The sequence below is a fragment of the Rattus norvegicus genome, chromosome 11 (assembly GCF_021556685.1).
Source record: "Rattus norvegicus strain SHRSP/BbbUtx chromosome 11, alternate assembly SHRSP_T2T, whole genome shotgun sequence".
Lineage (NCBI taxonomy): Eukaryota > Metazoa > Chordata > Mammalia > Rodentia > Muridae > Rattus > Rattus norvegicus.
Genome location: NC_141544.1, coordinates 85155256 through 85168838, shown reverse-complemented (window position 1 = coordinate 85168838; position 13583 = coordinate 85155256). Strand labels below are relative to the sequence as shown.

General features: G+C 40.6%; 1 protein-coding gene across 1 annotated transcript in view; it reads right to left on the bottom strand.

Annotated features, from left to right (window-relative positions):
• Atp13a5 (ATPase 13A5) overlaps positions 1 to 13583 on the bottom strand; it is a 139620-nt gene that overhangs the window by 103380 nt on the left and 22657 nt on the right. The window contains 5 exon segments of the mRNA NM_001191657.1: positions 316 to 385; positions 7990 to 8070; positions 8173 to 8243; positions 8456 to 8602; positions 10096 to 10269. Of these exon segments, the coding sequence (NP_001178586.1) occupies positions 316 to 385; positions 7990 to 8070; positions 8173 to 8243; positions 8456 to 8602; positions 10096 to 10269 (543 nt within the window).

Below are 13583 nucleotides of genomic sequence, written 5' to 3'. Positions count from 1 at the left end.
AACACTGTTTGATAGATAGATAGATGTAGTAAATAGGCAATTGAAAAGGATAGGTCAGATCCTGATATCGTGTGTGTGTGTGTGTGTGTGTGTGTGTGTGTGTGTGTGTGTGTGCGCGCGCGCGCACTTGCTGATATTAAGTAAAACTTAACAGAATTAATAAACAGAAAAATTATAGGCTAGTGTCAAGAGGCAGTTTCAGGGAACACTGATAGCAATTCCACTGAGGGTACAAATGTTATTTACAATACTACTGAGGCCAAGACATTAGGAAATAGATTCTATTTTTCAAGAAGAAGAAAATTATCTAGTTACCTGTTTAACAAGCAGCTTCCATATAGGCTGGATCTCCACCTCGATAGCATTGGGCCCACACACTAACCGTCTGTGGGAGATTGACCATCCGTTAGTGTCAGCCCACAAGCCCAGTGACAAGTGAGCACAGGCGAGCTGACCACAAGCCACCCACCTCTCTGTCCTTTAGGCATCTGTGCCTTGGCAACCATTACAGGTTTACATCATACTAAACCATGAGTATGGTTTTAAGATGAAAGTCGATGCATGATTAAGAAAGCTGCTTTCTCCTGCTTTAAACAGTCTTTAATACAAGTGAGTTAGTAAGAATGAAATTAGAAAGGGCTTTTAGAAAAATAATTTGATTACATACTAAGAACAGTACAAAAGACACAAGTCTGAGGATGTTCCTAGACTTACCAGGAATTCAGTTTACCCTCGGCATCTATGACAGTGTCTCCCACAAGAGATCCTTGTAGGAGGAACCCACTCAATGCACCAGAGAAAGAACCCAGGAAGGTGCTCTATGGTACTCACTTGTAACTGTCAGGACATATGTCCACTGCAAAGCATAGCCCCTTGTGTTTGGATTGTGTCTTACAATTTTTATGTCCTTACAAAAGATAATTTGATCCTTATAATGTTCTACAGAGTTCTCAAGGATTAATCTTGCCGATAGGAAAAGTTGATCACTGTAGGTCTTTAGATAATATTAATATTAATTTAACAGTTAATATTAATTGCAATCAGGATTTTTAGCATCGCGTAAAAAGAGACTTCATAGTATCACTACTTATAAAGGAAGCTGAAGTTTGAACAAAGAAAGTAACCTTCCCAAGTTCTTAGAGCCAGAAAAAAAAGCTACTCCCAACCATGGCCTCTATAACATCACTTCCCAACTCCACCTCTGGCAATGTCAGCAGGAGAAGAACCTGCATGCGGGCTCTGTGATCTTGCTACTGTATAACACAGAACTGAGCTCAAGTTCGTCTATCTTTTAAAGCATGTTATACAAACTTGAATTATTGCTTGCCAGGGACAGAGACAACTCACATTGAAGCTCTTCTAACTCTATAATGGGGGGGAAAAACTGAGGCTTGGGATGAAGCGGCAGAAAGGAAGAGCGTGTGATTTGTGAACCCTAAATCTCATTCTGGAAAATTCCAGAGATTTGTACTCAAGCCAGGTTGAGGCTGTGACAATAATCAGTTATCGGTCAACTGTCAGACCCTTGAAGGACCTAGCGCTTGGTCCTCCTCGCTTCTGCAGGATGTACTCGCCCTACACTTTTCCCTTTGTAAATGCTGCTCAGCGTTTGAAAGGCAAACCTGACAACCGAGCTGTGCAGCTCAGAACTGTGAGAGTGAACAGGACTAGCTCTTCACACAACCAAGCCTCTACCCCTGCTCTGCCTTCTACCTAGGCCAGTTTCCTTTGTATGACTTTGTGTGCTTTGCTCCATTTGGACCTCTAAAAAAAGTCTTTCTTCTGGACAATCCTATTCAAACTAGCCTCTCCTGGACCAAGGGGTATGACTCAATGATAGAACATTTGTGTAGCACACGGTAGACCATTAACCTAGTATGCACAACACCCTGGGTTTGCTACTTATGATGGGGGGTTCAGGTTAGCTACCTAACTTTACTTAATTTCTTTTTTTTTAAGATTTATTAATTTTTTATTTATACAAGTACACTGTCACTGTCTTCAGACACACCAGAAGAGGGCACCAGATCTCATAGATGGTTGTGAGCCACCATGTGGTTGCTGGGATTTGAACTCAGGACCTCTAGAAGAGGAGTCAGTGCTCTTAACCCCTGAGCCATCTCTCCAGCCCTTACTTAATTTCTTTAACCTACCTTTTTTTTTCTCTATAGTATATATGACTACCTGAACAAATATCTCCTTTGTTTGTATGTATGTATGTATGTACGTATGTATGTATGCATGCATGTATGTTTACTTGTGTGGGCAGAGACATGTGCACATTCAGATGTGTATGCAGAAGCCTTTCCTCAGAGGCTGTCACCTTTATTTTTAGACAAGGTCTCTCACACCATGTAGGCTAAGCTGACGAACTAGTAAACCTCAGTTCATGTCTCTAGCACCTCCAAGTACAAGCGCCGCCATGTTTAGCTCCTTTCACATAAACCATGAGATCACACCCGTGTCTTCATGCCTACAGGGCAAGCACTTTACCAATTAAGCCCATACCTTATTTTTCCAATATTTCAATTGGATGCTTCTGCCATTAGAATAACCTTTAAAGTGACATTAATAGATCCCCAAGAACTCACATAGAGCCTAACACATGCATTGTAATCAAGAATTATTTGTTTAAATTAAGGGATATCCAAATTGGAGGTGGGAACAAGCCTTGGTTCCCTTATCTGAAAAATGAATTTGATAAAATAAAATTGTGATCAGTGTCTTAGTGAGATAAATATGCAAAGCTGTTGTTTAGAGTGTGCCGAGGTCACAACAAATCCCAGCTAATTGGCATCTGACTTTGAGGTATGACTCTCTCCAACACAATTGAATATTTTGCTCTCCTTCAGTAACACTTCCTGTTCTGGTAACACCACTTACCTCATTGAATTGAAACATACATTAACACTTTTTCCCCTTAAACTCCATCAACTATTTTTGAAGGCAAGAGGAGAGCATTTTCAGAACTGCTTTTCTAGGACCTGGGACTAGACATAGAGTACGTTCCCAAAAATGCTGGGGTTATTGAAAGTCATGGGGTCCCACGTCTAGAGTACTTTGTCAAAGTTCAAACCCCTGATGCACAACTAAGGACAGATGGAGATTACAGAAATCCAACTGAGAATGTAAGCTGAGGATCTGATGCTCTTTGTCTCTTCTTGTCTGGTAAGAGAGTGCCTGAGGCTGCCATTGTGAAAAGAGCTCAGGTCATGGAGAAGTCACTTCTCATGTGTCACACACAGGATAGTGTGAACCAAGCATTGCCTGTGAATGATGTCTTGGGCTCATCTGGGCCAGGAGGAAGTCACAGCCAGCCTACTCCTTTCTCTCTTGTCATTCTTACTGACCTCCACCAAGAGAAATTCTGGTTTGTTCAGAGATTGTGTACCCATTTCAATCTCAGAGTCAGCTCCATTCTCAGGGATGTTGGCAGTGGTAAAGCAACCAGAAGAAGTCTTAGGCTTGAAGCCAAGACACACAAGGAAAAGTCAAAGATTATATTCCACCATGAAAGATCTGATGAGGAGGCAGAGGAGTGAGACTGAGATCATCCTGTGTGGCCATGCCAAACAGTGTAGGCCTTAAGTAGGTTCGCCTAACATCTGTCACTATCCATTAAGGGAGGAACTGCCAAGATGGCAAACAGCCCCTTCTCAGAGGGCGGATCTTGACCAAGACTACAGTTGAGACCTCAAGAAGGGAATTTCATACTGGTTGTAGTTGGTGCTTCTGGGTTCACAAGGAGTTCCCTCCAGTTCTGAGATATTCAGATCATTTGGAATGTATGAACTCTGAAATACCAAACATGAATGGTTAGTAGTATTTTCTTTTGAAAGAAAATTCACCCCTCTTTTCAGTTTGCTTGGTTTTTCCTCTACTGATTCAAGTGAATATATCAATCTATCCCTCAAAGAATTGCTAGAGAGCTTGGTTTGGGGCTCTGGAACCCTTGTAGACTAGAGTCTGGTCCTTAATGAGGAAGCAGGAGAATGTTACAATCACCGCAGAACTACTCAACCTTCACCCCAGCACTCTGCTTTTGCTTACTCTCCATTCTGATAGCCTGTGAGAGCATCTCTGGGAGGAGAGATTCCTAAAGGTTTCCAGAAACTCAGAAGGCCAGGCAGGAGATTCCAGAATGAGTCACTTCCATAGGAAAGCAAATTGAGACATCTCCTGATTGATGCTGCTGGCCAGTCATTCACTCCCTTGAAATTCCTGCTTTACAAAAGGAGGGAGGTCTAGGATGCACAGTGCCTGAGATTTGGGTATAATTACTCAGTCTAATAAATGGGTTGGTCTCAGAAATCCCCCATTACAAAACACTTTGGGAGTGCTTTGAGATGTTCTTTCCCAGAAGAAATCAACGCATGTGTAATTACAATGATGATATACTGAAACGACCTGTCTCTAAATGGCATGTGACAACAGTCATTTAGCTTTTCCTCCTGGTCCTTGTCTGTGCTCTGTCCATTTCTTTCATTTCCTAGTGAAATGTGCTTCAGTTCCTAAACCACAAGCTCTGGGGTAGTAGCCGGGACAGCTCTTACAGGATTTCAGTTCTCAGTATGAGCTGGCGAGGTGCTCTCAGGAGTCCCTGCTGATAGAGAATGCCCAAGCATTCCATAAATAAAAGACCAAAAGGGAAAGAAAGAAAAGAGCATGAAGAATTGTGGGGAAGGCACAGAAAGAGCTCGAGCTCGACACCCTCTCCTTCATTTCGCCTTTCAATTGCCACCTCCTCAGGGCTCAGATGCAGCCCACAAAGCTGTGGGCCTGAAAATTTCACTTTATTAAAAAGAGAACATTGCTCTCAAACTGTTTGATTTTTATCAAAATTCATTTTAAATGAAATATAGGTAGTATCTTTTTTTTTTAGTTTTTTTTTCTTTTTTTTTTTTTTTTTTTTTCGGAGCTGGGGACCGAACCCAGGGCCTTGCGCTTGCTAGGCAAGCGCTCTACCACTGAGCTAAATCCCCAACCCCTATAGGTAGTATCTTAAGACAACTTGCTAACTCCTAGTTGAGAGTTAGGAGTTGAGAGCGTATTTTCAGCTTCAAGCGGGTGGATAAGGCTTTTCTCCCATTCTCTGTTAAGCCATCACTTGCTCCTTTCTAGGAAGATGAAATGGGAGGCTGGGTACGTTTGGACCATTTTTGCAGTGTGTGACTTTCAGAAGGCGTAAGGGTAACCATTTTTTCTCTTCAGGTTTTGCTCCCACTAGGACAGGAGCTGTACCACAGCAAAGTCCCGTGGTAGTACCAACTTCTCTCTTCTTCCTTCCTCCTTCCCTTCCTTCCTTCCTTCCTTTCATCTTCCTTCCCTGTTTATAGTTGATCTTTCCATAAAACAGCTTCCTGTAGGTGGAGCTTTCGCCAGCTCTTTGGCTGTCCATCACCCATATTCCTTTTCCGAGTCCCTAACAAGCATGCCTGCTTCTCCTCCTCAGAAAGGAGGGCAAAGTTGAGAGTTGAGTTTGGCCTGAAAGAGCCACGAAATCAACAGTGAGTGGCTCTTCCCTTCAGTGTTGCCTTGTTGGTGACGTGAACTGGCTGTAGAATGAATATTCCCACAGTAGAGACTGCTAAACAGTAGAGGCTGTCAAAGTTTGATCTCTTCTGCAGTCACTAGTGAGGTGAATGTCTGGAATTTACCTCAAATGTGCTGCCAGGCAGTTACTTTTCTGTTTTCATGGACCTAAACAAAGGGTCGAGGACAGGATGGGCTGAATGCAAAAGGACAAGGGGTGTCTTAACCCTGTCCCCTAGAAAGGCTCGTGGACATGCAGCAGGCGTGCTGTTTTCACAGCACCCCCCTCTTATGATGGGAGCGGTCAGTGAACCTGCCCAGAACATCTGTGAGGACACAAAGCTGAGTTAAGCACTGAGAGGTAAAGATCAGAGCAAGCCAGCTCCTCAGACAATCTACATATTCATTTTATGATGCCTTTCGGCAACTTCTCTCCGGGTGAAATCCACTCTGCTGGTGACCTGATAAGCTTTTGCTGCTGACAAATGAGACCTATGGACATCCTAGGTCTTCTCCCTGCCTGGCTGCCAGGAACCCCATGAAGAAAGAAGTGTGTCTTTCGATCTTATATCATGACATCTTGTCAGATTTTGCAAGTCCTCCTTCCTTCTTCTCTCTCAGTGAGCTCTTGGTTTTTTAATGAAGCTAAGCTCAGTGTTGGTTATTGAATTCGCATGCCCCTCAATCAATCAGCCACTTCTAATTTCCCTGGAAAGGCCCCCCAACTCACTCTAAGAAATAAAGGGGAAATGAGTGACGTCCACTGGCCCTTTCTGTCCTTCACTCTGGAATGCCTACAACATAAAATATGCCTCTGCTTATGAGATTATTTCTCTATTCTTCATATTTGGGATACTGTACTCTGTCTTGCTTATTAGATTGTCAAGTGCTTTATTGTGTAGACCAGATTTAAATTTAATTATGGATGATGTTTATTAAAGCTTGGCACTTGATAAATAAGGACAAATGTGTGTTAGCTACACCGAAGGGGAATCTTTCCTGTGGAAATGGTTTCTTGTGCAGAATTTCTCTACCATCTATCACTGAGAACTCTTAAGCATTCTAGATCAATCCTCCAAACATCTTGCATTAAGTATTATGAAACGAGTTTCATTTTAATGACTTTGAAAAGTTTCTGTATCTCAATGTATCAAACATTCAGCTGAAATCTTATGTAATGACAATATTTCTAAGAAGGTTTTTGCAGTATTGTTCTGGTACAGATGTCTGCTTCATTTCTCATAGCATTTCCACAGAGGAAAGACTGAAACCAACACTTCAGGCTTCTTAAACTCTGCATAAGGATTACAGTGGCAGGCAAACCAGCAAGATGCTGCAGCAAATGAAGGCACCTGCGGCCAAGCCTGCTAGCCTGAGCCCAGTCACATGGCAGAAGGACAGAATTACCTCCTGAAGATTGTCTTCTGAACTCCACGCATGCTTTGTAGCACTTATGCAGCCACATAGACATGCACATAAAATAAATGAACATTTAAAGCGTAATGAAAAAATGGTGTGAGGAACTTGCTAGAATTCCAGAGTTCTTTATCTCATATGGACTCTCTTATTCCTACAGAACTCTCTGAACTGTGGGGGCAGAACCCCAGAACAGGAATTCATCCCAATTCTTATTGGTCGGACAACTGACATGTCTGGTTGATATCAAGTAAATAATGCCCCTAAAAGTGTCTGAGAAACTAAACAGATGGTTAAGATTATCAGAAGGACTCAACTGTTTCCTTTGGGGCTCACCAGGATCAGCCATTTCAAACAAGAGCTAGAGGAAGCAGGGATATTTCCCCTCTAGTTGGTAAACTGAACGAACATCTCCAAATCTCTGACAGCCTACAGACACCAGCCCTGTGATTTTTACTCCTTTCCCTTCCTCTTTGCCTCCGTTCCTCCTTCCTTCCCCTCCCCCACACGAATGACAATGTCTTTCTCTTTAAATCATTAGTCCCTTGCAAAACACCTGACATATCAGAGACGCACAGATAATACATCAATGAATAGCATCATTTATTTGTTTCTTCTGCAAATCTCTGTTGAGCTCCTGTCATGAGTCTGGGGCTATTCTGGATCCTGCACACACAATGTTGAATGGCATAGGCAAGCAAACAGTAAAATGTTCATCTGCACAGCTGTTTGTCCAAAGTGAAGTATGATCGGAATATTGTCTTTTTTGTTCTCAGTTAATTTGGGAGGATTAAGAAGCCGATGTTTATTAAATGACTCTAGCTTATCATAATGCCTATTCTGCAAGCCTAGACAAAGGTCTCATTTTATTCTATTGCTTTGCTCTTTTGGTGTCTTTTTTTTAATAAGCTTGCCTAAGAAGAGAATTTAGAATGTCTTTCTGATGCCAGCAAACGGCATTTTGCCAGCAACACACCCGTGAGGGTCCATTTGATGCTTTAGACCAGCAGGGTTAGGCTTAGCAAGCATAATTAATCCTACCTGACCTCTTGCTCTTCACTGGTCAGACCCAATCCAAATGTATGGTGGATGTCAAAGCAGGAGTTACTGTCTTCCAGCAACCTAGGATGGGGTTGGGATAGGAACCACACTTCAGTTTACAGTGCCCGTGAGCCAGGGTTCTTCACCGTGTCCTGAGGTACTGGTGATAAAGTCTATACTTACCCAACTTTCTGAAATCGCTTCTTCAAGAAATCCCACACGTACCTGATTTTCTGCACTTGAATGCATCGTAGCTGCAACCACAAATAGGAAGGAACAGGCATCATTCACAGAGGAAAGCCAAGCAAGGGGGAAATGTTCAGTGTAGGTTCCCATGTGGGTGTTACATGTCAATATCATTCCAGCCCAAAAAATGTTACATTCAAAACATGAACCAATAAGCACACACTCTACTTTGCCCCCCCCCACAAATGTGCCAAAACATCCCACACATAAGACCCCTTACTTTTAATTCTGGCTTCATTACAGCTTGGTTTATGACCGAGTGGTGATCAGCTACCAGAGGTTCCCCTGGGTTCTTGCTTATAGGGATCTTCAGTGTCGATAAGTGAAGGCAGAAAACCTTTTTCCTCATATATCTTCGAAATTCATCCTTGAAATGTCAACAAAAAAAAAGAGGACAATCTCAGACCTTGCATAGAATGCAAATTCTCAACCCTACTCTAGACTCCAGAGAGTCAGAAACTCAGAAAGTAGAGGCAGAAGTGTGTGTTTCAGTGAGCCTTCCAGAGGCTTCAGATACGCTCAAACTTTTGAGAAATACTGGACGTATTTCATAGGAAAGCATTATGTCTAGAAACTTTCTTAGATGACTCTATTTCCTTTTTTATTATTTTATCTAATTTTTTGAGACATGGATTCCTTGTGTATTCTAGACACCTTTTTGGTTGGCCTGCCTCAGCTTCCCAAGGGTTGGGATCATAAGTGTACAACATCACGCAAAGATCTAGTTATTTTAAAATAGTATCCACAAGCTCCTACCTAGAATACTCCAAGGCACACATTTTTTTTAAAAAAAAAATTGAGTGTTTCCACATTGTGTGGTCTCTAAGAATTGTAACAATGACAGCCACTGACCATGAAATACCAGACATATCTGTAGGTTAAAGAGAAGGCAACATCAGCATTCCTGGGGTAGACAAGAGGTAACATGTAGCTTGCAGAGATAGATTTTCCCCTCTTGTTCTAGTCTAGGTAAACTGCTTGAATGGATGAAATCTTCTCTCTAGAATACTACTCCATCATTGCTGGGTCACAGATGCATAATAAAATACATTTTGCTTTAAAAGTTACAGTTCATTTTATTTGAAATATAGTTCTTGCATATATTTATGGGTCTTGTGTAGTTATTTCCTCTGAGCCGAAACACTCCCACCTTGAAGACTCAGAAAATAAAACTCACAAGTCTAAATGAGTTCCTAAAACTTACAAGAATCCCAAGAAGTCTTCCACTGGCTATAAAGGTAGTAAAATTTTCCTGAAAGAAAAGGCTCTCTAACCTGTTTAATCAATTGCAGATAAAGCAAGGAGTTCTAGAAGTAGGGTAAGCTCTTCAGTGCTACAACTACCTGTGATTCACCCATAATCCTGTGAGTAATATATACATATATATATACAAATATATACATCTATTATGCAAATATGTGTATAGCATATATATTCTAGACTTGGGTAAAATCATTTCTTTGATCTGTTGTTCATGAATAGACAATTTTTGATGTCTCCCCAGAAACACTCACACAGCAATAGGGTGTGCTCTGAATTATCAGATCAGGGTAATAGGCTTCTTAACCACTTTAGAAATTTAACATTTCTTTGTGTTGGAAACTAGCTATTTTTAAAATTTTCTGTCAACCGTGCTATCCTATCATGCTGTAGGATATTAACAGGTATTCTTCTATTCAACTGTAACTTTTTACCTAGTAATCATTTTCCCTTTATCTCTCCTTTTCCCCTTCAGGCTCCAAGAATTAATAATGACTATTCTATAATGTCAACCTCATATCTTCCTCATGTGAGAATATACAGTATCTGCCTTTCAGTAATGATCATGGCATTTAAAATGGACAAGAGAAAGGTACGCACAGTTGTCCTCAGCAAAACTATGTCTGCTTCTTGTAAGGGGCATGGGATGCAACTGGTCCACACCCACCACTCAGGCCTCCAGTAGAACATGAGCTGAACTGCCCCAAGAGTCAGGATGGCTGTGACGAGGCACAAGGCTCTTCGTAAATTCTGAGTCTGGTAGCCAAACACCTCCTGCATAATAAACAGAGCATTTTATGTTTCAGTATTTGCAAAAGTATCTTTTTGCTTCATAGAATGTATGCTGTGGATGCAGGGCTATTGGCTAAGAGCATCAGTTGATAGAATTGAGTCGACTGCAGCTGACAGCTGTTATATAAAAGGAAAAAGAAGCACAATACTTCCTACATCGCTGTGATGGGATGAAAAAGTGAGATCTACCTGCCTCTATGTCCTCCCAAGAGGTAGCTTGAGTACCCGTAACATACCTCATGTTTTGAAGTGGATTTATTTTCTTTAGGTATTAAAAAAATGTTGGAGGCATGCCCAGATGCCCTGACTGCAAAGCTGTTCCCTAAGTGCCATTGTCTACCCATGACTCCACAAACCTTCACCAGGCAGGCTGCAGTAGTAACATCTAGATTAGACCCCTTCCTTCCTCCATTCCGCTGAGGCATGCTCATCTGCCCTGCGATGTGCACTGCTCCCTGAGGTCAACTGTCCAGCTTGAAGCTGCCCACCCAAAGCCAGCTGCATCAGGAACATTCAGGCTTGGCCTTCCTTCCAAAAACCTGCTACACCAGGAAAGTCTAAGAACAACCACATGGCTAAAGGCCAGCATAAGAAGAGAATCAACAAGCACCAGGGCAAGATGGTATTTCCAGAGCACAGCTATCCCACTATCGCAAGACCTGGATATCCTAACACAACTAAAGCACAGGAAAATTACATTAAATCCAATCTAAAAAAAAGGATAATAGAGGCATTTAAAGAGGGAATTAATAGATCCCTTAAAGAAATACAGGAAAACACAAACAAGTGAAGGAAATGAATAAAACTGTTCAAGACCTGAAAATGAAAATAGAATCAATTAAAAAACACACACACACAAACTGAGTGAATACTGGAGATGGAAAATCAAGGGAAGAACAGACAAAAGCATCATCAACAGAATTCAAGAGATTGAAAAGAGAAGCTCGGGTGTAAAAGATATGATAGGAAAAAAAAACCTGATACATCTGTCAAAGAAAATGGTAGATCTAAAAAAAGTCCTGACACAGAACATCCAGGAAACTTGGACACTATGAAAAGATCTAAACTAAAAATAATAGGAATAGAAGAAAGTGACATGTATCACCAAGTAGATTGAAACAAAATCCCTGCTATGTAGTAAGCAAAACATTTAAGTATACAGAACAAAGAAAAAACATTAAAAGCTGCAAGTGAAAGAGGCTAAGTAACATATAAAGGTGGACTTAGCAGAATCACACCTGATTTCTCTACAGAGACTCCAAAAAAACAGAGGGCTGGGTATATGTCTCGCAGGCTCTCAGAGACCACAAATGCTAGCCCAGATTACTATACTCAGCAAAAATTTCAAACACCATAGATTGAGAAAACAAGACATTCCAAGACAAAACTAAATTTAAACAATATATGTCCACAAATCCAGCCCTACAAAAGATTTAAGAAGAAAAACTCCAACCTGAGGGGAGGTTAACTACACCCAAGAAAATGCAGGAAATAAGTAATCTCACACCAGCAAAACAAAAAGAAAGCTCTCTCTCTCTCTCTCTCTCTCTCTCTCTCTCTCTCTCTCTCTCTCTCCCTCAAACACACACACACACACACACACACACACACACACTCCCAACATCAAAGTAATAAGAGTTAACATAATTAATCATTAATGTATCTCGATATCAATGGACTCAATTCCCAAACAAAAAGACATGGACTAACAGAATAGATAGGAAGACAGGATCCATCATTCTGCTGCATACAAGAAATTTACCTCAGAAACAAATATAGACATTACCAATGTAAAGGGCTGGAAAAGTATTTTCCAAGCAATGAAGTCCAGGAAGCAAGCTGGACTAAGCATTTCAATATCTAAGAAAGTAGACTTTCAACCAAAATTAATCCAAAGAGATGGGAAAGGACACTTGAACTCATCAAAGGAAAAATCCACCAAAAGAACATCTTAAGTCTAAACATCTATGCCCCCAAAGGCATGGGCAGTCACATTCATAAAAGAAACATTTCTAAAGCTTAAATCAGTCATCAAAACCCACACATTAATAGTGGGAGACTTCAACACCCCACTCTCACCAATAGACAGATCATTGAGACAGAAACTAAACAGAGAAAGAAGGAAACTAACCAATGTTCGGAAGCAAATAGACCTAATAGATATCTACAGAATATTTTACCCAGACATAAAAGAATATACCTTCTTCTCAGCACCTCATGGATCCTTCTCCAAAACTGACCATACACTCAGTCACAAAGCAAGCCTCAACAGAACTAAGAAATCTGAAATAATGCCTTGTGTCTTATCAAAGCATCATGGATTAAGGCTGGCCTTCAACAACAATAGAAATACCAGATAACCTACACAGTCATGGAAATTGAATAACTCTCTAATCAATGATCTCTGGGTCAGAGAAAAAAATAAATAAACAATTAAAGACTTTCTAGAATTCAATGAAAATGAAGGCATAACATGCCCAAACTTATGGGACACATGAAAGCAATGCTAAGAGGAAAGTTAATAGCACTAAGTGCCTTCATAAAGAAATTGGAGAGATCTCATACTAGCAATTTAAAAACTCTAGAACAAAAAGAAGCAAGCACGCCAAAAAGAGGTAGAAGGCAGAAAATAAACAAAATCATGGCTGAAATCAATCAATCAGACACAAAGGGAACAATACAAAGAATGTAATACAAAACCAAGAACTGGTTCTTTGAGAAAATAAACCTTTGGACAAATTAACTAAAGTGCAGAGAGACAGTATCCAAATTAACAACATCAGAAATGAAAAGGGAGACAACAACATACACTGAGGAAATTCAAAGAATCATTAGGTCTTACTTCAAAATCTTACTCAGCAAAATTCAAAAATCTAAATGAAATGGATGATTTTCTTGACAAATTACACTTACCAAAGTTAATTCAAGGTGAGGTAAACAATCTAAATAGTCTATCCCTTATGAAAACAGAAGTAGTCATCAAAAGTCTCAACCAAAAAAGTCCAGGGCCGGATGGTTTTAGTGAAGAATTCTACCGGACTTTCAAAGAAGAGCTAATACCAATGCTCCTCCAACTATGCCACAAAATAGAAACAGAAGGAACATTGCCAAATTCATCCTATGAGGCCATAGTCACCCTGATTCCTAAACTACACAAAGACTCAACAAAGAAAGGGAATTTCAGACCAATTTCCCATGTGAATATTGATGTAAAAATACTCAATAAAATACTCACAAACAGAATCTAAGAACACATCAAAAACATTATCCACCATGATGAAGTAGGCTTCATCCAA